This window comes from Harpegnathos saltator, unplaced genomic scaffold (assembly GCF_003227715.2).
Source record: "Harpegnathos saltator strain DR-91 unplaced genomic scaffold, Hsal_v8.6 scaffold109, whole genome shotgun sequence".
NCBI lineage: Eukaryota > Metazoa > Arthropoda > Insecta > Hymenoptera > Formicidae > Harpegnathos > Harpegnathos saltator.
Window position 1 is genome coordinate 162,890 of NW_020229883.1, and position 27,140 is coordinate 190,029.

General features: G+C 45.0%; 2 protein-coding genes across 2 annotated transcripts; one reads left to right on the plus strand and one right to left on the minus strand.

Annotated features, from left to right (window-relative positions):
- The first annotated feature begins 21,124 nt into the window (after positions 1-21,124).
- On the plus strand, positions 21,125-21,517 carry LOC105191041 (uncharacterized). Its single transcript, XM_011154139.2, has one exon. It carries the CDS (start codon positions 21,125-21,127, stop codon positions 21,515-21,517), a length of 393 nt encoding a protein of 130 aa, XP_011152441.2.
- Positions 21,518-26,726: 5,209 nt separating this feature from the next.
- LOC112588942 (uncharacterized) lies at positions 26,727-27,119 on the minus strand. Its single transcript, XM_025300318.1, has one exon. The coding sequence runs from the start codon at positions 27,117-27,119 to the stop codon at positions 26,727-26,729; it is 393 nt and encodes a 130-aa protein (XP_025156103.1).
- Between the last annotated feature and the right edge of the window lie 21 nt (positions 27,120-27,140).

The following is a 27,140-nucleotide window of genomic DNA, read 5'->3' on the forward strand; positions in this document are numbered from 1 at the left end:
GAACGAATAGAAAAGTCATTGCAAACCTTCACGTGCAAACGGACATTCTAACGCAATCCTGTTGCCATATATTTCATATCAGGTATAGTAAAAAGAAATCCATTATTTTTGCATGAAATTGAAGGCTTTAATTACCATAGTTAGAATAATCCGATTTAGGTCAAATATGAGCCGTGTTGTTCGATAACTTGTTGCCATTTTGAAGGTAATTTCATTATGCTTCTCTCATAGAAGCCCTCGTCCCTATTGGCAAAAAATTGAGACAGTCGATTTTCACAAGCCTCTCTTGAAGCGAATTTTTCACCAGCAAAATTGTTCGCCATGGACAGGAACAGATGGTAATCACTTGGTGCCAGGTTCGGACTATAAGGTGGATGCATAAGAACCTCCCAACCAAGCTCCCGGAGCTTCTGGCGAGTCACTATCGATGTGTGTGGCCTGGCGTTGTCCTGATGGAACACAATTCCTCTCCTATTAGCCAAAGCTAGCCGCTTCTGGGCGATTGCTTCCTTCAGACGGTCCAATTGTTGACAGTACAGTTCCGAGTTAAGAGTTTTGCCGTATGGGAGCAGCTCATAGTAGATAATTCCGGCCAATCCCACCAAACACACAGCAAAACCTTCCTGGCCGTCAATCCTGGCTTGGCCACCGTTTCCACCGGCTCACCGCGATTCGACCACGACTATTTTCGCTTGACGTTGTCGTAAGTGATCCACTTTTCATCACCAGTGACCAACCGTTTCAGAAATGGGTCGATTTTGTTGCGATTCAGCAGCCATTCGCAGATGGAAATTCGGTCCATGAGGTTTTTTTTCGTTAACTCGTGTGGCACCCATACATCGAGCTTATTTTTGTATCCAGCCTTATTCAAATGGTTCCAAACGGTTTTTTGCAATCTTTAGCTCTTGGGCAATCGAAACAGTGCTTACATGACGGTCGGACTCGACAATGTCCATGATTTTATCGATATCTTCAACAATTAGCCTTCCAGTGCGTGGTGCATCTTTGACATCGAAATTACCGAAACAGAATCGACGAAACCAAAATTGCGCGTGATTGGCTGTTACAGTATCAGGACCATAAACACTATTCACATTTTCAGCCGCCTGGCTTGCGTTTTCGCCTTTATCGAAGAAAAACTGTAAAATATAGCGTATTTTCTCTTTGCTAGTGTCCATCTTTGACGCGCGCTCAAACAAAACTGAGTCAACTAATCAAAAAACTGTCAAAAAAAACAGAAACCCGAATTTTATATTATATCGCCTTTTCTGCCAATTAATTTAAACAACTTTTGTTTGAAACATTTTTTTATTTGCCTAATATTTTTTGAGATATTTAAGGAAAACTTGATAACTTTTTTAATATTTAATTCACGATATCTTGCTAACTATTTGTCGGAAGAAAAAGTGGTATCAGACTTTTCTGCTCTATTTAATCTCAAGAATATATTGTTATAATAGCGCCCTGACTTTTATTAACTTCTGATTTTTGGAAATTTTAAAATCATCAAATTAATAAAAGTCTGGGCGATATTGTAACAATATATTTTTGAGACCAAGTAGAGCCAAAAAGTCTAGTACCACTTTTTCTTTCGACAAATAGTTAGCGAGATATCGTAAGTTAAATATTGAAAAAGTTATCAAATTTTCCTGATATCTGAAAAAAATATCTCAAAAAATATTAGGTAAATAAAAAATATTTCAGACAATATTTTAAAAAAGTTGTTTAAATCAATTAGTAGAAAAAGATGATGTAACAAAAAAATGGGGGCTTCCATTTAAGAAAAGTAATGATCAGTGAAATATCTCGAAAGTGATGTCATTTGTAAACAAAATAGTATAGTTGTTTTATGTCCCCGTTAAAATCATACAACTTTTGTCCTAAACATTTTTGCTGAAAATGCTTCGTTGAAGAATTATCGAGATGCGTTTTTAAAAATGGGACATCCTGTATATCTATATAAGAGGTTAGGTTTTTTTTACTCCTTTCTTTCTTTACTTTCTTTGGAATTGCGCTAATCTTTATACATAATAGTAAATATTCGAGATTTGTTTATTTATTTTATTTTTTCGCAGAATTATAAATAATTTTTATATGTACATTGTAAATAATCATAGGTTTATTTCCAGCCGATCTTGTACCGTTATAACGGAAGCAGTAAATGACGTTAGAGTATATTTTCAACAAGATCCGAATTCCTCGATTTAGAATATTGCTTACGTCATAGATTTGGAGCAAGAAGCGCGTCGATAATTTTGAAAGACATCATCAAAATACATTCATATAAAATTAGTACATATAAGTTATTAACGATAAAAGCAATGGAGAAAAAAATTGAATTTTGCAAAACAATAATTGACATATTTGAGAATGAGAAATTCACGTGTAGCATCTCAAAAGTTAGCATCTCACAAAAAAACTGTATATTCATTGACATCCAGCATAGTTCCACAGTTCCTGATAGGTTTTAACAATAGTTCCGATGAATTTACCATAAAAATCTTAATTTAAAAAAATGAGATGCTAACTTCCAAAACACCTGATAGCATCTCATCGTATTTCGAATATATAATTAAGGAGAAGTAAGATTCCACAGAGTTCTATAGTCTAAACACATTCTGTCAATAGTTCTGATGTCCTAAACTCCGTATAAAATAATTTATAGCTATAAAATCCATCTGATCCTGCGTGTGTGAACCTGGCGTATTATTTCGTGAAAACTCATTAGTTGTTGAGAGTTCTGACTATATTTTCCATAGTTCTAAAGTTCTCCACGAATCAAACAAAAAGTTTCAGCCGTTAAAGCAAAAAAATTGATCCGGACAAACTGAAACGCTAAGTTCACGCGATGTCTCACTTTGACCTATAGGAGTTCCCTCATTATATTTTTTCAGATTTTTATCAATAGTTCTAGATGAGTTCCATAAAGAGTTTGGCAATTTAAAACTGAAAACATCGATTACAATAACATAAAAAGTAACATAGTCTAACAAGTATATTGAGCTGCGACGCTCCAAGATAATTTCCATACAATTCTAAATATATTTATACAATTTCTGAAAAGTTCTAAACATAACGAACGTTGTACCATTTTTAAAAAAATTTATATGGCTCGGAAAATGCTTTTTAGTACGGACCAGGGTGAGATGCAGGTCGATATTCGAGAGTTCTAGTCATTGAAAAATATTTTTCGTACAGTTCTGACCGCATTGAACAATTTTCTCAAGAGTTCTAGGCACTACAGACGTTGTACTATTTAAAAAAAAATGTACACAACTCGGAAAGTACATATTAGCACAGGTAAAGGTGAGATGCTAATCGATATTCGAGAGTTCTAGTCATTGTAAAATACTTTTCGTGCATTTACGAACGTATTGAACAATTTCCTCAAGAGTTCTAGGCACTACCGACGTTGTACAATTTTTTAAAAAATTTGTATGACACGGAAAGTGCCTTTTAGCACGGGCCAGGGTGAGATGCTGGTACATCTGTGAAGTTAGCCCGCCATTTTGAAAATTTGGAAAAAATGAGCATAGTTCTGATTGCACCTCAAAGAGTTCTAGAGTTCTCTATCAATAAAAAAAAAGTTCCCTCGATTAATGTTGTCAAAACACGAAATAAAGTTATGCGGGACCAACTTCGCGATTGTGGTACTATGATAAGCTAGAACTCTTTCATTTCTGCTCGAATCGATTCAAGTCATAAAGAAAACCGATAGAACTCTTCAGGATGCTACCAGAACTCTGAAGAAATTGTCCGATTTTCGAAAAAAATTTTTCTCAGAAAATTCGCATCGACGATATTTTGAAGAGCTAGAACTCTTTTATTTCCGCTCGAATCGATTCGAGTCATAAGGAAAACCGATAGAACTTTTCGGGATGCTACCAGAACTCTGAAGAAATTGTCCGATTCTCGAAAAAAATTTTTCTCCTAGAAAATTTAACATCGACGATACTTTGATGAGCCAGAACTCTTTCATTTCCGCTCGAATCGATTCAAGTCATAAGGAAAACCGATAGAACTCCTCGGGATGCTACCGGTACTCTAAAGAAATTGACCGATTTTCGGAAAAAACATTTCTCTTAGAAAATTCAGCATCGACGATATTTTGATGAGCTAGAACTCTTTCATTTCCGCTCGAATCGATTCGAGTCATAAGGAAAACCGATAGAACTCTTTGGGATGCTACCAGAATTCTGAAGAAACTGACCGATTTTCGAAAAAAATTTTTCTCCTAATTGGACTTAGAAAATTCGGCATCGACGATACTTTGATGAGCTCGAACTCTTTCATTTCCGTTCGAATCGATTCGAGTCACAAAGGAAGCCGATAGCACTCTTTGGTATGCTACCAGAACTCTGAAGAAATTGACCGATTTTCGAAAAAAATTTTTCTCTTAGAAAATTCAGCATGGACGATATTTTGATGAGCTAGAACTCTTTCATTTCCGCTCGAATCGATTCAAGTCATAAGGAAAACCGATAGAACTCTTCGGGATGCTACCAGAACTTCTTCAATTTTCTAAGAGAAAAATTTTTTTCGAAAATCGGTCAGTTTCTTCAGAGTTCTGGTAGCATCCCGAAAAGTTCTATCGGTTTTCCTTATGACTCGAATCGATTCGAGCGGAAATAAAAGAGTTCTAGCTCTTCAAAATATCGTCGATGCGAATTTTCTGAGAAAAATTTTTTTCGAAAATCGGACAATTTCTTCAGAGTTCTGGTAGCATCCTGAAGAGTTCTATCGGTTTTCTTTATGACTTGAATCGATTCGAGCAGAAATGAAAGAGTTCTAGCTTATCATAGTACCACAATCGCGAAGTTGGTCCCACATAACTTTATTTCGTGTTTTGACAACATTAATCGAGGGAACTTTTTTTTTATTGATAGAGAACTCTAGAACTCTTTGAGGTGCAATCAGAACTATGCTCATTTTTTCCAAATTTTCAAAATGGCGGGCTAACTTCACAGATGTACCAGCATCTCACCCTGGCCCGTGCTAAAAGGCACTTTCCGTGTCATACAAATTTTTTAAAAAATTGTACAACGTCGGTAGTGCCTAGAACTCTTGAGGAAATTGTTCAATACGTTCGTAAATGCACGAAAAGTATTTTACAATGACTAGAACTCTCGAATATCGATTAGCATCTCACCTTTACCTGTGCTAATATGTACTTTCCGAGTTGTGTACATTTTTTTTTAAATAGTACAACGTCTGTAGTGCCTAGAACTCTTGAGAAAATTGTTCAATGCGGTCAGAACTGTACGAAAAATATTTTTCAATGACTAGAACTCTCGAATATCGACCTGCATCTCACCCTGGTCCGTACTAAAAAGCATTTTCCGAGCCATATAAATTTTTTTAAAAATGGTACAACGTTCGTTATGTTTAGAACTTTTCAGAAATTGTATAAATATATTTAGAATTGTATGGAAATTATCTTGGAGCGTCGCAGCTCAATATACTTGTTAGACTATGTTACTTTTTATGTTATTGTAATCGATGTTTTCAGTTTTAAATTGCCAAACTCTTTATGGAACTCATCTAGAACTATTGATAAAAATCTGAAAAAATATAATGAGGGAACTCCTATAGGTCAAAGTGAGACATCGCGTGAACTTAGCGTTTCAGTTTGTCCGGATCAATTTTTTTGCTTTAACGGCTGAAACTTTTTGTTTGATTCGTGGAGAACTTTAGAACTATGGAAAATATAGTCAGAACTCTCAACAACTAATGAGTTTTCACGAAATAATACGCCAGGTTCACACACGCAGGATCAGATGGATTTTATAGCTATAAATTATTTTATACGGAGTTTAGGACATCAGAACTATTGACAGAATGTGTTTAGACTATAGAACTCTGTGGAATCTTACTTCTCCTTAATCATATATTCGAAATACGATGAGATGCTATCAGGTGTTTTGGAAGTTAGCATCTCATTTTTTTAAATTAAGATTTTTATGGTAAATTCATCGGAACTATTGTTAAAACCTATCAGGAACTGTGGAACTATGCTGGATGTCAATGAATATACAGTTTTTTTGTGAAATGCTAACTTTTGAGATGCTACACGTGAATTTCTCATTCTCAAATATGTCAATTATTGTTTTGCAAAATTCAATTTTTTTCTCCATTGCTTTTATCGTTAATAACTTATATGTACTAATTTTATATGAATGTATTTTGATGATGTCTTTCAAAATTATCGACGCGCTTCTTGCTCCAAATCTATGACGTAAGCAATATTCTAAATCGAGGAATTCGGATCTTGTTGAAAATATACTCTAACGTCATTTACTGCTTCCGTTATAACGGTACAAGATCGGCTGGAAATAAACCTATGATTATTTACAATGTACATATAAAAATTATTTATAATTCTGCGAAAAAATAAAATAAATAAACAAATCTCGAATATTTACTATTATGTATAAAGATTAGCGCAATTCCAAAGAAAGTAAAGAAAGAAAGGAGTAAAAAAAACCTAACCTCTTATATAGATATACAGGATGTCCCATTTTTAAAAACGCACCTCGATAATTCTTCAACGAAGCATTTTCAGCAAAAATGTTTAGGACAAAAGTTGTATGATTTTAACGGGGACATAAAACAACTATACTATTTTGTTTACAAATGACATCACTTTCGAGATATTTCACTGATCATTACTTTTCTTAAATGGAAGCCCCCATTTTTTTGTTACATCATCTTTTTCTACTAATTGATTTAAACAACTTTTTTAAAATATTGTCTGAAATATTTTTTATTTACCTAATATTTTTTGAGATATTTTTTTCAGATATCAGGAAAATTTGATAACTTTTTCAATATTTAACTTACGATATCTCGCTAACTATTTGTCGAAAGAAAAAGTGGTACTAGACTTTTTGGCTCTACTTGGTCTCAAAAATATATTGTTACAATATCGCCCAGACTTTTATTAATTTGATGATTTTAAAATTTCCAAAAATCAGTCAGTTAATAAAAGTCAGGGCGCTATTATAACAATATATTCTTGAGATTAAATAGAACAGAAAAGTCTAGTACCACTTTTTCTTCCGACAAATAGTTAGCAAGATATCGTGAATTAAATATTAAAAATGTTATCAAGTTTTCCTTAAATATCTCAAAAAATATTAGGCAAATAAAAAAATGTTTCAAACAAAAGTTGTTTAAATTAATTGGTAGAAAAGGCGATATAATATAAAATTCGGGTTTCCATTTACGAAAAGTAATAATCAGTAAATATCTCGAAAGTGATGTCATTTGTAAACAAAATAGTATAGTTGTTTCCCTTGAAATGTCTCTCTTGAAATCATATAACTTTTGTTCGAAACATTTTTGTTAAAAATGCTTCGTTGAAAAATTATCGAGGTGCGTTATTTAAAATGGGACACCTTGTATATATATGTAGTTCCGCTTGAAGTTTTTTCATACTCTATATCATAGATCATTCGTACCCGATTTTTTTATAAATATTTTAGGAAATATGTGTGACATTTTAGGGAAAAATGTTTCAGACAAATTTGTATGGTTTTAAAGACGATATATAACAACTATATCATTTTGTTTATAGATGGCGCCATTTTCGAGACATTCACTAATTAACTACTTTTCTTCAATGGAAACCCTAACTTTTATTGCACCGTATTTTTCTACCAACTAATTTAAACAACTTTTGTCTGAAACATTTTTTCATTTGCCTAATATTTTTTGAGATATTTAAGGAAAACTTGATAATTTTTTCAATATTTAACTCAAGATATCTCGCTAACTATTTATCGGAAGAGAAGATAATAACAAATACTAGACTTTTTTACTCTATTTGGTCTCAAGAATATATTGTTACAATAGTGCCCTAACTTTTGTTAACTTATCGACTTTTGGAAATTTCAAAATCATCAAATTACCATTTTTTCTTCCGACAAGCAGCAAGATATCGAGTTAAATATTGAAAAAGTTTTTCTCAAAGTTTTTCTTAAATATTTCAAAAAATATTAGGCAAATAAAAAAATGTTTTAGATAAAAGTTGTTCAAATTAATTGGTAAGAAAAGATAATATAATAAAAAATTGGGGTTTCCATTTAAGAAAATTGATGATCAGTGAATATCTCCAAAGTGGCACCATCTATAAACAAAATGATATAGTTGTTATATGTTCCTCTTGACACCATACAACTTTTGTCTGAAATATTCTTCTCTAAATGTCGCGTTTAAAAAAGAATCGAGTACTCTGTGATACCCTGTATAATTATTACAGAATCTATGATATGTGTCCGTATAATTTTTGCCTCTGCTATAGGAGCACTCAATTAGAAACACTTTTTCTTCGATGCCTTATCATTGACGGTTAGTGCTGACACTCGTAACTAGCTTGTACAATGGATAAATAAAATTGACGGGTCCCAAATATTCTAATTTAGTTATAAAAATGACTCTCGAAATGGAGGAGCGAGAATATAATGGTTTACTTTTAACACAATTTTGATGGTCATCTTACAGTTAGTCCATGACAATATTGTTAGAAGATGAATGATCAATACAACACGAAGAAACCCATCAAATCTATATTAAATGGCTCTAATTTCTTTATTTGTAAAAAATAATTGTTTCCTGCATTTTAACTTATGATATTTTTTTATTGAAATTGTCTATATTACGCATTTACTTTCCTACAACTCTTTGTAACTTTGGCCAGTAACGATCCCTTTAAAAAATTATGGTTAAATCCCTTACATTACAGAAGCCTACGCGGACATATGCCTTAGATATTTTCATGTATTTGGCATTTCTTCTGTATTTTATCGAACGTAGTTGCAACGCTTCAAGTTGATGTTATTGCGAGCTGTTGCTAATGATATATACATGGTGTTGCAACTGTAACGAAGAATCCTCTCTATTCTTTACGAGAAAGTACGGAGCGCCGAAGGGAAAATGAAGACGTCAACTTAAAGTACGATGTATTGCGTTTGTAATATCACGACATTAACGAGAGCATACAATATTCTTGGGTAATATGTGCCGTTTAATAACCTCATCGCTGAATTCCCAAATTTACGGGGATAACCGTAATGATGAAGAGAGAGAGAGCGTAAATCGCGGCGGCTCATTCAGAGAAGCGAAAGTACAAATCGCCAACAAGGTATTTGTAATTCAAAAACGATAACTAATCGCTAATCCTCCTTACGGATGTGTTTTATTTCTGGAGTTACGGAAAAATATATAGAATTCACAGCGGGTGTTAAAAGTTATCCAACAATCTCTCTCGTCGTAGAATAGAGCATGAACATTTTACTAACGTCGGAGAACCAAGAGATTTATAAAGCACTGAACGGATTTGCGCAGAGGGGAACGACCTCTCGACGATGACCTTTCCGGGTATCATGCAAAAATGTGAGGAAAGCTGCTTCCACGCGACGCGGACGCCACGTGCAGGGAGCGACGGCGCAAGCGCGACATATTCACGGAAAATTCATCCGGCATAGCGGATCGAAGGTCGCGTTCGTCAATGTGACCTTCACTGACGCAATCACTTCGTCAAGGGAGATCGGAGCAAATTCGCGTATTTTGTGACTTCACTTGACATTTCAATTAACACTTTGCGATCAGAGTTATTTTTAACAAGGCTATAAATTATACTTGCATTTTCCCATATTTGAATTTTTTCTATACTTTCTGGTACTTGAAACTCTTTTAAAGATTCGAGTTTCTGAAGTTTCGGGATGTTGTATTTAAATAATGAAATTTCAAAGTATGCATATTCGAACAATACTAATTGTACATTTAAAATTCGTTGCATTTTTCAAAATTAGTTAAGAGCTTCAATATTTTGAATAGTGTTCAAAGAATTAGTAGCTTCAAGATTGAATTATTCAAAATTTCAAACTCCAACTTCAAATGTCTAATTATACCGAAGATTTAAAATTTTAATTATAATTTTTAACTATTTTCGACTAATAACTGATCATAAAAATTTATTTACTTTACCATAATATTACAAAGTTTGCACTCATTTCAATATTTAACCAATATCTAACAACACATATATTTGCAGCAATATATTTATATCGAATATATTATTAATGATAAAATATTGGATTTTATAGAATCGACTAGAGTACTAGAGCAAAAAGTGAGATGAAGAGCGCTGTCAAAGTATATTTGACACAAGATTGCAAGCAGTTAAAGGCGCGGTTTGATCGTACTTCACTGCGCACTATTTACGAGCAAAGGTGATATCAACGTGCAGCAATTAATAATAACTAATAACAATAATAAAGAATCAAGATTCTCTGATTCATAATCATTTTGACTAAAAAATTTAATTCTATTATGATGTTATCTCAGTTTCTTCCAAGATGATTGGGCAATTTTTGTAGGCATCCTTTTAGTCCTCCTATTGTTTATTTGATTTTCATTACTGTATAAATTTCGCAACCGAGATGAATTGATCTTGAATTAGCTCTTACTGACCGTTTCTTCCTTGTTGATTATTCAACATGTAACATTTTCAATTTTTTTCAGATAGATGGGATATCTGTTATGCCGTCGCGCGGATCTTACAGAACGAAAATGATGACAGCTTGTATAATTGTACATCGAGCTACAGCTAACACGATAGAAACGGTGGACCGTGACCTTTATTGGCCCAGAGATCTCGCGATCCACGGTCTGGCGAAAGTATACACGCGATTAATCAATCGATCGGTCGGTCGATAGATCGCGCGAACAACATAGCCACGATTCGCGCTTCTCTTTCGAGCAGCTAAAAACTTGAACGAACAACACTAGCAAGATATAAGAGGAAGAAGAGAAAGAGTAGAAGGAGGAGGAAGAAGAAGTAAAGAAGGAGATAGAGAAAGAGAAGAAAGGGAGAGAAAAGGGTGGTCAAAGGTCAAAAGTAAATCTACCTCAACCACTTGGGCGCAAAGATCAAAGACTAAACTTATTTCTTTTTACACGTCAATAGGACAGAAAGGTTGGAAGAATTCCTATGGCAACCTTAAACACTTGTTCGTGTATAGTGGTCATCCATCTAGCAGATAACAGTGGATTTTATTAGCCTAACTATCAGTGTCATGTGACACGATACACAATTCGCCAACGTAGTTTCGTACATTATCAGGAAGTGAATTAATGATAATAATATGGACTTGCCAAAATTTAGAGCTCAAATTTGGTACAAAGAACATTAATCTTCTTCTTCTTTTATATAGGCATTGCCTGTTTTTCTTTACGCATTTGGACTCTCTATTGACGATGCTTTATTGACGACGAGGGATTTCCTCCATCTCTTTTGTGGTCTCTCAGGGGTCTCTTCCCTTTTGGTTTTTGATTCTTTGCTACTTTGATCAGCCGATGTGAAAACAGCCGCAATTATTAACTTACCATTTCAGGCGAAATATAATTAANTTAACAATTGTATATTCGTTATTTACAGAAGATATGACATTTGCCTTGACAAAAACGGGTGAAGAGGTTCTTTGCGGATATAACTTAATTAAAACAGAACATCCAAAATTATTAATTCTTGAAACTAAAAAGGGAGATTCATTTGCTCAAAAAAGACGAAAAATCATCGAAAACGTTGACATGTTTGCTTATATAAATTCAAAATTTGTTTATGTGGAAAAACATATACGCACACAAATTAAATACTTATACAGAGACATACTCCAACAACGTTGCAATCTGGAACAACAAATAATCAAGAACGCACTCAGCATAGCGATATATTCACCTGACGAATTCGCTTACCAATTCATGAAAGGGCCTGGTTATATGGCAACAATATCAGGAGAAGCAGTATATATAATTAAATGCACCCCAGTGGAAGTAACCATCCGACATCCATACCGATAAATATTATCATCAATTACCAGTATTTAAAGGAAACGAAACATATTTTATGGCTCCAAGAACACATATCCTACTACAAACAGGAACACAAATCACGTGCAATAAAATAATACCACCATTATACTTTTTAACTGACGCATGGTACCGAATTTCACCAACTCCAGAACTGGCAGTACCACCAACCAAAATTAAACCTATGACACAACCAACGTGGCAATATAAAAATCCTGGATCTTTGGCGATAAGCGGAATTTATAGTAGTAAAGATTTAGAAAACTTAAGGGATTATATCATGTTCCCAGCTGAAAAAGGAGGAATTTTAAACACAATGGCACGAGGAGTTCAAGGCAAACAAACCGAACAACAAGGCATCTCTCTATCACACCTGTTGGACGAAGCAACAATAAGAAAAATTGTTAGCAGTACTTGGGAAAAAATCTGGGGAGCATTCATCATTTTTGGAAACGCCAGCGCAGGAATAATCGGACTCTACTTCTGCCTACGAGCAATCAAATTAATAATTGACACAGTTATTCATGCATATGCTATTCACTCAATCTATGGATGGTCAATATATTTAATTGGAGCAATTTGGGACTCAGTAACAAATCTACTACTGCATCTTGGTAAGCGAATTGTACCACGAAAAGAAAATAGACCATCATTAGAAAAACAAAATGAGGAAAATTCTGGATCAAATGAAATTCCTTCAGAACAATCAAACAAGAGACATTTAACAGTGGCACTAACACAAACATCTAATATAAATACTAGCATCAATATACAACCTATAAACACAGAAAATACAAATGATAATTTACAAAATGTTAGCATGCAAGAAACAATCCGCAACGAACCCTTTTGCTCTAATATATATCCTAGGCTATAAAAAAAAAAAAAAAAAGAGAGAGAGAGAAATCTTAAATTAACTTAAATAAAGTTTAGAATTCAAAGGATAAAACGAAAGCATGTTATCACGTGCAAGGGTACTCTTTCATCCTGGTATCACATAGCCAAAACATAAACCCTCCAGTCACAGTCTCAGTCAACGCTCGACAGCCCAAGCAGTCGCTAGCAGTAAAAAGACAGCACTAACAGTTAAAACAGTTAAAACAGTTAAAACAGTTAAAACAGTTAAAAAAGTTAAAACAGTTAAAACTATTTCGTGTAAAGGAAACAGAAACTTTAATCCAAATAAGTAAAACATTTTAAACATACTCACATTATAGTATGCACGCGTTCCTTTTTTTTCTTCCAAAATTAGTTAAATTAAATTTACAATTTCACAAACATTAGATTATGAAGATCCCATCTGGACAAGAAAATAAGGATTTCAATGAATATTATGGGCCTATTGATAGGATCCTACCAATCGAACATATTGACACATATGCTCTATTAATAGCTAGCATATGTATTAAACAACTCAATAATGAAGAAAAAGTATACATATACAAGGAACACCCGAAAATAAAACTGTGTGAGGAATGCTATAATCAACTAGGACAACCAGAACATTACAAATTACTAGAAACGAAACATACCCTACACGTTGTGGCATTATTAGACAGAACAATAGCTTATAAATGCCATAAGTGCAAAAAAATAATTATGAGAGAAACAGTGCCGCCAGACAATGTCGCGAATGTATTGAAGAATTTGTATTAGATCCCGACATATTAGCATTAGAAGGCGAGATACAAGTATATAAAAGATATTTAAAAAAAAACAAATAAGTGAATAGATCAAATAAATTTAATTTTCAAATGCATCAAATAATTTTAATTTTCACCAAATAATTTTAATTTTCAATCATTTTCATTCATTGCGCTCATACGAGGTTTCATTGTTATCGATCATTTTCATTCATTGCGCTCATACGTGGTTTCATTGTTAACTCACCACGCATGACTTAAGGGGGAAGGTGTTACGTCCACGTAACTTTAAACAATATTTAACTTTAAACAATATAAATTCAATCATAAAATCAATTCGACAATAACGTTTAGACCGGATATTTTGGCCAATTGATCCTCAGTCTAGACGTAATAAATACAACACCGAATGCTTCTTCATCGGAGAAGATATAAAGAACAATGGGTAGATAACAAATATCATAACCATGATTATTGATTATCACTTTTATATCATGGAAAACATCCTTCCCCTACTACTAAAAAGGTGGTAAGAACTCGCGCGGGGGTATCTCACCACCTGCCTATAAAAAGCGACGCGCAGACCAGTGGGCATGGATTGATTCATTGATTCGGTTGTCGTTCATTCATTCAGAAAAATTCGTTCCATACCATTCATTCACTTACACATTCCATACCATTCATTCACTTACACATTTCATGACTATAACACACATAAAAAACATTCTTAAAACGCTGATCTATTAACTCTCAATTGTAAAAGGTAACAATTAAAGATTTGATACTTAAATATTTGTCTCCTCAGATTAAATCCTAAAGATCCTTCTTCGTTCCGAGTTAAAACATAATTCACACAAACCAGTCCGTCCCGGGATAAATTAGTTAAATCTATTAACCTCAAAAAGGACTAACTTACATACATTCACGTTTCACGTCGTGACAAGTACATTCTCATAGACGGCTACTGTCGAAATTTCAGCAGAATCGGACTCGTAGTTTTGTTTAGACCGCGTGTGGAATCGGGACATGTCCGCGGATTTTAGAAAAATGGAAAAAGAGCAATATCGGTCGGTGATTCGATTCCTGTGTTTGGAAGGGAAATCGCGCAGCGAAATCAAAGAGCGCTTGGATGCTGTGTACGGTGACTCTTCTCCTTCGATGGCGACCGTCAAAAATTGGTTTAACGAGTTTCAACGTGGTCGCACGTCAGTTTTTGATGAGCCACGCCCAGGTGCCCCGAAAACGGCTACCACGGAGGATAACATGACAAAAATCCACGATCTCGTATTGGCAGACCGCCAATTGAAGGTGCGCGAGATAGCTGAGACAGTAGGCATCTCAAAAGACCGCGTAGGTCATATCCTGCATGAAATTTTGGACATCAGAAAGCTGTCGGCGCGATGGGTGCCGCGTTTGTTCACTCCGGACAACAAGCGCAACCGTGAGACCACTTCAGAGCAGTGTTTGACGCTGTTTAAGCGCAATCCGAAGGAATTTCTGCGTCGTTTCGTGACCGTCGACGAAACATGGATCCACTGGTACACACCAGAGACCAAGGAACAGTCGAAACAGTGGACTTCACCCGGCGAACGTGCTCCGAAGAAGGCGAAGACTGTCCTATCGGCCGGAAAGGTGATGGCCACCGTTTTCTGGGATTCACAAGGTGTGATCTACATCGACTACCTGGAGAAGGGCAAAATGGTTACAGGGCTGTACTATGCCGAATTATTGGGCCGATTTGACGCCGAATTGCAGAAAAAACGGCTCCATTTGGCGAAGAAAAAAGTGTTCTTCCACCATGACAACTCACCGGCTCACACCTTCGCCCTCGCCACGGTCAAATTGGTCGAATTGGGCTACGAACTGCTGCCCCATCCACCGTATTCTTCAGATTTGGCCCCGTGCGACTTCTCTTTGTTTCCAAACTTGAAAAAGTCACTCGCCGGGCAGAAATTTGAGTCGAATGAGGAGGTCATCGCCGCCATGGAGGCCTACTTTGCAGACCTCGAGAAAACGTATTTTTCAGACGGGTTAAAGAAGTTGGAGCATCGCTGGGTCAAGTGTATCGAGCTAAAAGGAGACTATGTTGAGAAATAAATCGCCACTTTTCCAAAATTTTCGTTTTTCTTTTGTAGGCTAAGTACTTATCGGACCACCCTCGTATATATATATATACATATATGTGCCGATATGGGCGCCCCAGCTGATGGCCACCGCCCAAGGCAAAAACCTTATGCGCCAGGTGCTGAGGGCGGTGGTCGTGAGGGCGATTCGGGGATTCCGCTCTGTATCGTACATGGCGGCGACGACCCTGGCCGGCTCCCCCCCCCCGTGGAGCTCCTAGCCGAGGAGCACAGTATTCTCTATTGGAGGATAGAGGAGCTTCACGAGAGGGGGGCGAGGTATCGGCCAGGGCACTGGCGGCCCTGAAGTCCCAGGCGGTCGCCCGAACTCTCGAGCGCTGGGTGAATGCAACGGTCGCCCCGCGGGAGTTCGGGCGACTGACGACGGAGGCTGTCCGCCCCTGCCTGGCGGAGTTTGTAGGCAGGAGGGAGCGCGGACTAACTTACCATCTGGTGCAGGTGATGATCGGACACGGATGTTTCGGTCATTGCCTGCACCGGACCAGGAAGGAGCTCACTACCGAGTGCCACCACTGCCCGCGACGAGATGACACCGTACAACATACTCTGGACGAATGCTTGGTATGGGACAGGAAGTGCGGTGTTCTCGCCCAAGCAGTGGGATGCGAGGAGCAAGACCTCTCGCTCCCGCGCATGGCTCGCACCTCCTTCTACCGCGATGTTATGTCGCGGAAGGTGGCCGCCGAATGGGAGCGTCGCCCCGGAGACCGCTGCAGAGAGCGGTGGGGGCGGCACTCCCCCGGTATAGGCAGCGGGCCCGAGGGGGTGCCGGCCGAGGAGGAGGATAGGTCACCGGCACGTCGGAGACCGCCTCCTCAGCCGCCTCGGGCCCGACTTCGGACGCGCGGGGGGAGGGGGAGGGCGAGGGTTGCCCTCCCGCCTCCCCCTAGGCGTTGGTAAGGGCAGGTGAAGGGGGAGTGAAAGCCCGGTTGGGGCTAGGCTCCACTCCCTCGGCCCCCCTTTAGAAAGGGGGAATAAAGGAGGTGTCCACTCCCTCCAAGTGAATACCAGAAGGCCAACCCGGCTGGGAAACCAGTCGGGGGACCGCGCCCTGGACTCCCTCTGTGGGACAGGGCGCAGAACTCGAAGCTGTGGAGCTCCCGGAGAGCCCTTGGGCCGGGGTGTCGGGGAGGGAATACGGGAGTAGTTCCCCTGACGTCCCCACCACGATCCGGTTGGTAGACATCCCACAGGGATTTTAGTCATTAAGAGTCTGACATAACCCCCGACCCTCCCCTCCCCAAAGGGTCGGGGTTATCCATGATGGATTTCCCCTGCGTTACCAAAAGAAGGAGTTTTTGTGCTGCTCGGGCCTTCCGTTCCGGTCCCGGCGCCGCGGGATATTCCTCCCTCCGCTCCGACTCCTTCGGCCAGGAAGGCAATAGCCGAACCGACCGGGGGTGAGAGTGTGGGAGGGGGGAAACCGCGGGCGTCATCATCAACGGCCAGGAACGGAAAGCGGAAGGACAGGAGGGAGAGAAAGAGGGTGGAGCAGTAGCAGCAGCAACAGCAGCAAGCAGTTGCGGGAGCGGCATCTAAGGCACTTACATCAGGTCAAGGAGGACATGGGCAGGACCCCCTTCTGCTGCAGCCAAGGCAACCTCCTCCCCTGTCGGAGCGACGGTCGGACCGGCCTCGACCTTGGGCCGAGGGGGACTCAGGCTGGGTCCTTTCCCCGAGACTACCAGGACGCGAAAACCGGCCCCAACACCTGACTAAAGAGGACCCAGGCTGGATCCCCTCCTCGCAGCATGGTAGCTCTCTCCGGCGTTTCCCAACTCTTGGCCGCTCCTGGACGGAGCTCTGGTCGAGGGTGATGGGAGGGCGGGAGAGGAAGAAGAAGAAGGAGGAGGAGAAGAAGGGCAGTAGTCCTCACCTTTCCATTTCTCGCAGGGTCCAGAAAGGGAGGACCGGCGGCGTGGGCAGCGAAGTCGAAGCCACCGAGATCAGCGGCTGTTACGATCACCTGCCCCCGCTACTCATACCGTGAATTCATAATAGAGGCCAAGCACCGAATCAAGCCGGCTGATCTGGGGATCCCAGGATCCCTCAAGGTCCGCGGCCCTCACGGGGGCCTTGCTTGTAGAGGTGCTTGGCCTCAACGTGAGGGCAGCCGCCGACCGGATAGCGGAGGAACTCCGCTGGCTGGCGGCGGAAAAGGGCCCCGAGTACCGGGTCCAAAAGCCGGTGAAGGTCGAAATATTGCGACTCACCGGCCTAGACTTCACGACCGGAGCCGATGAAGTAACGGCCGCCGTGTCCCTCGCTGGGGGATGTTCACTTGCGGAAATACCCGTGAGTGAACTCAACGTCTCCCAGTGAGGAATCGCAGCTGTGGTAGTGCGGTGTCTGCTGACGGCAGCCGCTAAGGTCGCTGCCGCGGAGCGGGTCCAGGTGGGCTGGACCCGCGCCGGAGTGACGGAGCTGCCTGCTCGCGCCGAGGTCTGTTTCAGATGTCTGGAGCGTAGCCACATGCGCGAGCGATGCACAAGTGCAGTCGACCGCAGCGGTTAATGCTACCGTTGCGGTAATCCCGACCACCGCGCGAAGCAGTACGAGGCGGTGACGGCGCATTGTATCATGTGCGCCAACGCGGGCAGGCCGACCGGCCATAATCTCTCCCCGTGCCGGGAGAAGAGGGGGGATAAAGAAACCGGACAGAGGCCCAGGAACCGGGGGGAGGCAGGAAATGTTTACCTCTCCGAGGGACTCCGCGCAGGACGAGGGAGGGGCAGGCCGGCCACCCCTCCAATGAGGGAGCCGGAACTGGTGCTGGTGGAGGAGGCCCGAACCCACACCAGCGACGCGCAGACTGTGGGGGGGGATCAGACCGGTCTTCCCCAACGAAGTTGCCGGAGTCGATGAGGATGGAGGAGGCCTGAATCCATACCAGCAAGGCACCGACGGAGTCGCTGCCAAGGAGGGAAAGGAGGAAGAGGGAGGCGATGTAAGGTTCTCCCTTCTAACGGGGGAACGGGAGACGGGAGAAGCCTCCTCCCCAACGGCGGCAGCGGTGAAGAAGGTAAGGAGGGTGGAGCACTGCACTCCACCCCCAACTACCCTAAACTGAAAAGTGGAGTCGGACGGCGCGCCAACCCCGACACCCCCAACGAGTGACTCCCCCTTCATATTCCCCAGAGGAGGGGGTCACCGAGGTAGGGACTTCCGACACCTCTGCAGAGGCATCCAAGAATGAGGCCACCACGGCTAAAGTCCCCTCAGTGAGGACTGAAGCGGCGGCATCGCCGCCTGATGTCTACCCCGAGGGGGTGGAGGTAGGCCGCCCGGAGGAGGCGTTAGAGGCTTAGCCTTCACGCCCCTCCGCGTGCTACAGGCCAACCTGGGCCGCGGCGCCCGAGCCCAAGACTCTGGGATCAGGGGCTTGCGGAGCTGGGCCCCGAGCTGGGGGTGGTCACCGAGCCATCGTGGGCGGCGATCGGTAACCCAAATTGGTCCGGCAGCCACGACGGTGGCCGTGGTGGCTCGTCCCGCGACGGGGTCCTTTTCTGCAAACTCAGGGCCAGCGGGACCTCGTACGTGGCCGTTGACTGGGGGCCCATCACTGTGGGCGGGGTATATTTCCCCCACCGCAGAAATAAGGTCGGCCTCGGCGACCCTGCCCGCATTTAGGGGCACCTCGTCAGGGTCGGGGACTTGGTACATCAGTGCCACCCTCGGTCCGTCGTTGTAGCCGGGGACTTCAACGCCCATTTTACGGAGTGGGGTTGCAGTCCCCGGCAGGAGGATCCCTGGGGCGGCGTCGTGGTCGACTGGGCGGAAGGGCTCGACCTCCTGCTCATGAACAGGGGTTCGACCAGCACCTGCGTGCGGTTAAGAGGGAAGTCCGTCATAGATTTGACGTGGGTTTCCCCTTCGGCCGCCCGGATTTTCCGGGAGTGGGTGGTGGGGATGGAGGGCGAAACACTATCTGATCACAAATATATAGTGTGGTCCCTCCGTCTTCCCTCCCCTCAGTGGATGCTGGACCGCCAAGGGAGAGGAACTTACCCCTGCCTAAAAGATGGGCTCTCAGTCAACTTGATGCGTACAAATTTCAGGCAGCCGTCCTTGTGGCTACCTGGCACCTCGAGGGGCTAGGTGAGTGGGACCCCAGTTCCCGTGAAGGGGCCAAGGAGTTGGTGAGCATCGTGACGTCGGCGTGCGACGCCGCGATGGCGATTTTGGCCCTTCTCCCGAAGGAAGGCAAAACACCCGGCAGTCTGTCGGCCTATAGGCCGATCTGTCTGCTGGACGAGGCGGGCAAGATGCTCGAATGCATTATTGTCGACCGCCTCGTCCAGCATCTGTTCTCGGAGGGACCGAACCTCCACGACCGACAGTATGGGTTCAGGCCTGGGCGATCCACACTGGATACGATCCAGTATGTCCGGGACCTGACCCGTACGGTCGTGGAGGAGGGGGACGGGGTGTTGTGCTCAGTGTCGTTAGACATCCCTAACGCCTTTAACACCCTGCCCTGGCCGGAAGTGGGACGGGCCCTCGAATACCTCGAACACGGGGTGCACGTCTATCTCCGGAGCATCCTATCGGCTTACTTCGAGGGCAGGGACCTCGCCTACTCGGAGAAAGGCGGGGTCCAAGGTCGGCAGACAGTAGAATGTGGTGTCCCGCAGAAGTCGATTCTCGGCCCCCTGTTATAGGATATCACGTTCAACCGGGGGCTCCGCTCGGTCCTTCCCCCCGGTGGCCATGTGATCTGCTACGCAGATGACACATTAGTGGTGGCCGGAGGAGAGGACTGTGTGATGCCCGTCTCCGTGTGGAGGCAGCGTTGGCATCGGTGGTGGGCACTATCAAGGACGTAGGGCTGAAAGTGGCGCCCCATAAAACGGAAGCCGTATATTTTCATGTCAGCAGCCGTGGGGCGCCGCTGGAGTCCTGGGTCTTCGTGGACGGAGTCTGCGTCCGCATCGAGCCCAAGATCAAGAGTCTGGGTCTGATGCTGGACGGTCGGTGGGACTTCGGGCCGCATTTCAGGTGGCTGGCCTCTCGGGTTCGCAAAGCCGGCCTGGCTCTGGCCGGGCTCATGCGGACCCAAAGGGGTGCCGGATGGTACGCCCGCCGCCTATACATGGATGTGGTGCTCTCGATCACCCTCTATGGGACGCCCATATGGGCGTCCCAGCTTAAGGCCACCGACCGCAGCAAACGCCTGATGCGTCAGGCACTGCGGCCAGTGGTTGTGAGGACTATTCGGGTGAACCGCACCGTATCGTATAGGCAGCGACGACCCTGGCCGGCTCCTCCCCTCGTGGATATCCTCGCAGAAAAGCGAAGCACCCTCTATTGGATAGGTGCGGGAGCTCTGCAAAGAGGAGGAGGAGGTAACGGCTAGCTGCCTGGCGGCTCTGAAGTCCCAGGCCAGAGCCCGGGTCATGGAGCGGTGAGACGCCCTGGTGGCGGACCCCCGCGAACCCAGGCTCCAAACGGTCCCTTCTGCCGATGATGGCAGAGAGGAGGGGACGCGGACTCTCGTCCCATCTGGTGCAGGTACTTACAGGCCATGGTTGTTTCGGCCAGTACCTGTACTGGATTCAGAAAAAGCCCACCACCCGATGCCATCACTGCCCGGTGCTCGAGGACACGGCGCATCATAAGCTGGCTGCATGCGAGGCATGGGGCCAGCAGCGCCGTGTCCTGGCCCGTGCGGTGGAATGCGCGGAGGAGGCCCTCTCGCTCTTGCGCATGGTCCAGGCCATGTGTGGAAGCGAGGAGGCATGGGAGACGGCGGCCTTCTCGAGAGACGTAATGTCCCGGAAGGAGGCCGCCGAATGGGAGCCCCGTTCCGATACCCGTCGCAACGACGACAGGGAAAGCGGCGACGCTTCCCGGGTCTAGGGAGCGGGCCCGAGGTGACGCCGACCGAGGAGCCGCCCCCGATTCGTCGGAGGCCTCCTCGGCCGCCTCAGGCCCGCCTCCGTCCGTGCAGGGGGGGACGACGGATGTAATGCCCGACGCAGTTCCCCCGACTCCCCACACTCTGGCCCGACTGGTAGATACCCCGGTAGGGTTTTAGCCGGTAAGAATCCGGCATAACCCTCGCCCTTTGGAGGGGCGGAAGTACCTATGAAAATTTCCCCAACGTGATAAAAAGAAAAGTCTTTTGTGCTCTTAATGCGATTCGTTGGAATGAACAGAATATTTCTGAACTTTATGAAAAGATTTCGAAAGGAGCCGTTGTTTCCCCAGCATTTTATTCTCTGGGAAGAAGGAAGTTAGGAGTTGATGGTCTCTACTGGTTGGTTTTGTACATTCAATGCCAATCGTTGGAGAGAACAAAATATTATCGGAGCTTGATCGGGGGATTTTCCTTGAAGCTGAGGTTCTTTCAAATTGTATCTCTCTAAAAAATGTGAAATCAGAGATTAGAACAGTTTGTTTTAGTTTTCGTGAATCGTAGACCCTATCTGAAGAGACATTCTGCTTGAAATAATAAAATTTGAGACTTGGAGCGTAAGAGAATAGATCTATTGAAAACCCATTTTCAATATAAAAAATGAGATTTTCGCTTTCTTTCTCTTCAAGAATTACTTTAGTTGAGAGAGATCATAGAAAATCCTTCGTTCATTTCGAATTTTCCGAAGAAATTTGTGTACCGTGATTAGCATTAGAAAATCGTTTGATTAATAATAATATTTTGTTCTCTCCAACGATTGGCATCGAGTGCATAAAACCAACCAGTAGTCACCCCCAACCCCTAACTTCCTCCTTCGCAGAGGGTAAAATACAGGAGAAACATCGGCTCCTTACAAAATTTTTTCATAAAGCCCAGAAATATTCTGTTCATTCCAACGAATTGCGTTAAGAGCACAAAAATCTTTTTCTTTTTTTTATAATGGTGGGAAAATCTTTATGGATACCCCCGCCCCTTTGGCAGGACGGGGGTTATGTCAGACTCTTACCGGCTAAAACTTCACCGGGGTATCTACTGATCAGGCCATGATGAGGGGAGACAGGGGAACTACTCCTACATTCCTTCCCCAACACCCTGGCCCCAGGGCTCTGACCGAGAGCCCCACGCCCGACTACCGCGCCCCTCCGACACAGGGAGTCGAGGCGCGGGTACCCCGGCCAGTTGCCCGGCCGGGTTGGCCTTCCTGTTACAGTTAAGGAGAGGGGGATACCCAGCCTTTCTCCTGACCCCCCTCATTACCTGACGAGGGAGGGGAGTGGGGCCCGTCCCAAAACGGGCCTCCACTCCCCTTTTACCAACCCTTTCCGACGCGCAGAGCAGGTTTATACCCGTCGCCCTCCCCCGCGCGTACGGAGGCGGGCCCGAAGCGACCTAGAAGGTCCCCGACGAATCGGGGCGGCTCCTCGGCCGGCGCCACCTCGGGCCCACTACCCATCCCCGATGAGCGTCGCCAGCCCCGCGGCTCCCTGCGGCGGCGGCTTGGTCGGCGCTCCCATTCGGCGGTCTCCTTCCGGGACATAATGTCTTTGCAGAAGGAGATCGCCGCCCCCCCCGCCTCTTCGCTCCCTCACATGGCCTGGACTATGCGCGGAAGCAAGAGGGTCTCCACCCGGCATCTCACTGCCCGGGCGAGGACACGGCGTTGTCGAGTCCATGCCCCGCATGAACCCAACGTACGTTCCGCCGTATCCTCCTTTGCCCGGCAGTAGCGGCATCTGGTGGTGGGTTCCTTTTCGATCCGGTGCAGGTACTGACCGAAGCACCCGTGCCCGGTCAACAACTGCAGGAAATGAAAGGTGAGTCCACGCCCCCTCCTATCCGCTACCTTGGGCAGACAGGGACGGACAGCCTCGGCCGTTCGAAGCCCGAACCCGGAGAGGTCAGCCAAGATGACCGACCATTACTCCATGGTCCGGGCTCTGGCCTGGGACTTCAAGGCCGCCAGGCCCTTGACCGTTAATCCATCCCCCTCCTCGAGGAGCTCGCGCACCCTCCAATAGAGGGTGCACCGCTCCTATGTGAAGAGCTCACGGGGGGGAGGGAGAGCCCGCTAGGGTTGGTCGCTGCCATGTACGAGACAGTGCGGAACCCTCGAATCGTCCTCACTACCACCGGCCGCATCGCCTGGCGCATAATGCTGATGTTGCGGCCGGAAGCCAAGAGCTGGGGCGCGCATATGGGCGCCCCATAGAGGGCGATCGAGAGAACCACACTAACATATAGGCGGCGAGCCCGCCATCCAGGTTCCCCTTGGGTCTGCATGAGTCTGACGAACCCGCGCCGCGTACCCGGCGGACTAGGCGCCTGAAATGCGCCGTAAAATCCCAGCGGCTGTCCAAGGTCAGGTCCAGATACTTTATTGTGGACCCGATCTGGACGTGGACTCCGTCCACCAGGACCCGGGTCTCCGGCGGCTCCCCACAACCGCCGTCATGAAAGAACATAGCCTCGGTCTTACGGGGCGCCACCTTTAGTTCCAGGTCCTTGATGGACCCCCCACGGACACCAGTGCCGCCTCCGCTCGGAGGCGGGCTTCTCCCCAACCATCCCCCCGGCCATCACTAAAGTGTCATCTGCATAGCAGATGACGTGGCAGTGGGAGGGGAGAGCGAAGCACCTTGTCGAACGCGATGTTCCATAGCAGGGGGCCAAGATCCGACCCCTGCGGGACACCGCGCTCCATAGTGCGCCGGTCCTGGACCCCACCTCTCTCCGATTAGGCGAGGTCCCTGCCCCCGAAGTAGGCAAGTGCACAAAAATCTGTACAAATTTTTGCCAACCCTTATTTTCCACCCTCTTAGAAAATAACTTGCTGAAGGAACATCGGTTTCTCGAAAAATACATTTTAACAGCTTTGAAATATTTTCTCCCTACCAACGGATGGCATTACGTGTATGAAATCCTTGAAAATTCATCTCAATCCTTATTTTTAACCCTTCTAGGGGACGAAATGCTGATGCATGATCGGTTTGTGAAAGAATATACTCAGATAGCTCTGAAATATTTTATTTTCACCAACGAATGGCATTGAGCACACGAAAACTTGTAACGAGTAAGCCTACGGCTCCCTCGTTACGCACTCGAGAGCGCACAACCGCCGAGGATTCGGCAGACCGCCATACAAGGCACGCGGCCCCTGAGCACCGACAACCCGGCGAACACGCTCGGCGCGGCCGAAAACGGCCGAACACCGCCGAAGACCCTCAAGCAACGCAAGCACCGGAAGCCTCGCGCGGGCACGCGAGCTTCCGGCCGATGGTAACCGAGCCGACCGACGAAGATAACCGAACAGCGCCGGAAGCATCGCTCAGGCACGCGAGCTTCCGGCCGAAGATAGCCGAGCGAGCCCCCCGAAGGCGCCCGAAGCCATCCGGCCGGGAGTATAAATACCGGCGATCGAGCGGGCAGAGCCATCACTCAACCACCGGACCGCCTCGAGAGAAGACCGAAGAGGAAGACCAGGACCGAGATACCGAACGAAGATACCGAAGAAACACCGTTCGCAATACCCGTACCGATCCTTACTGCTCTTTACCTACGGGTCAGCGAAGACCGTCCCCGCTACGGAAATCGTGGTCACCCACCGCTCCTTACCTACGGGTCGGCGATGACCATCCCTGCGACTACGCGCGGATTACCCACCACTCTCAGCCTGCAGATCCTCGAGAGACCAGCACGGGAGACGAGCCTCATAACGAGCACCCGGACCACCGTGGACAACGAGAGCAGGGCACACAAAACCTAAAGCCGACCACTAGGATCGCAACACCTCTCCCGGAAGAACCGATCCCGAACCCGGCAGCCCGACCAACGGACCTAGGCCGATGGTGATCGCTTTCGGCCTTTGGGTATCCCCCTCTCCTTAACTGTAACAGGAAGGCCAACCCGGCCGGGCAACTGGCCGGGGTACCGCGCCTCGACTCCCTGTGTCGGAGGGGCGCGGTAGTCGGGCGTGGGGCTCTCGGTCAGAGCCCTGGGGCCAGGGTGTTGGGGAAGGAATGTAGGAGTAGTTCCCCTGTCTCCCCTCATCATGGCCTGATCAGTAGATACCCCGGTGAAGTTTTAGCCGGTAAGAGTCTGACATAACCCCCGTCCTGCCAAAGGGGCGGGGGTATCCATAAAGATTTTCCCACCATTATAAAAAAAAGAAAAAGATTTTTGTGCTCTTAACGCAATTCGTTGGAATGAACAGAATATTTCTGGGCTTTATGAAAAAATTTTGTAAGGAGCCGATGTTTCTCCTGTATTTTACCCTCTGCGAAGGAGGAAGTTAGGGGTTGGGGGTGACTACTGGTTGGTTTTATGCACTCGATGCCAATCGTTGGAGAGAACAAAATATTATTATTAATCAAACGATTTTCTAATGCTAATCACGGTACACAAATTTCTTCGGAAAATTCGAAATGAACGAAGGATTTTCTATGATCTCTCTCAACTAAAGTAATTCTTGAAGAGAAAGAAAGCGAAAATCTCATTTTTTATATTGAAAATGGGTTTTCAATAGATCTATTCTCTTACGCTCCAAGTCTCAAATTTTATTATTTCAAGCAGAATGTCTCTTCAGATAGGGTCTACGATTCACGAAAACTAAAACAAACTGTTCTAATCTCTGATTTCACATTTTTTAGAGAGATACAATTTGAAAGAACCTCAGCTTCAAGGAAAATCCCCCGATCAAGCTCCGATAATATTTTGTTCTCTCCAACGATTGGCATTGAATGTACAAAACCAACCAGTAGAGACCATCAACTCCTAACTTCCTTCTTCCCAGAGAATAAAATGCTGGGGAAACAACGGCTCCTTTCGAAATCTTTTCATAAAGTTCAGAAATATTCTGTTCATTCCAACGAATCGCATTAAGAGCACAAAAGACTTTTCTTTTTATCACGTTGGGGAAATTTTCATAGGTACTTCCGCCCCTCCAAAGGGCGAGGGTTATGCCGGATTCTTACCGGCTAAAACCCTACCGGGGTATCTACCAGTCGGGCCAGAGTGTGGGGAGTCGGGGGAACTGCGTCGGGCATTACATCCGTCGTCCCCCCCTGCACGGACGGAGGCGGGCCTGAGGCGGCCGAGGAGGCCTCCGACGAATCGGGGGCGGCTCCTCGGTCGGCGTCACCTCGGGCCCGCTCCCTAGACCCGGGAAGCGTCGCCGCTTTCCCTGTCGTCGTTGCGACGGGTATCGGAACGGGGCTCCCATTCGGCGGCCTCCTTCCGGGACATTACGTCTCTCGAGAAGGCCGCCGTCTCCCATGCCTCCTCGCTTCCACACATGGCCTGGACCATGCGCAAGAGCGAGAGGGCCTCCTCCGCGCATTCCACCGCACGGGCCAGGACACGGCGCTGCTGGCCCCATGCCTCGCATGCAGCCAGCTTATGATGCGCCGTGTCCTCGAGCACCGGGCAGTGATGGCATCGGGTGGTGGGCTTTTTCTGAATCCAGTACAGGTACTGGCCGAAACAACCATGGCCTGTAAGTACCTGCACCAGATGGGACGAGAGTCCGCGTCCCCTCCTCTCTGCCATCATCGGCAGAAGGGACCGTTT

What these genes read in the sequence shown, in the direction of transcription:
- LOC105191041 (XM_011154139.2), top strand. Translation starts at nt 21,125, where the DNA reads ATGGCAGAGAGGAGGGGACGCGGACTCTCGTCCCATCTGGTGCAGGTA.
- LOC112588942 (XM_025300318.1), bottom strand. Translation starts at nt 27,119, where the DNA reads ATGGCAGAGAGGAGGGGACGCGGACTCTCGTCCCATCTGGTGCAGGTA.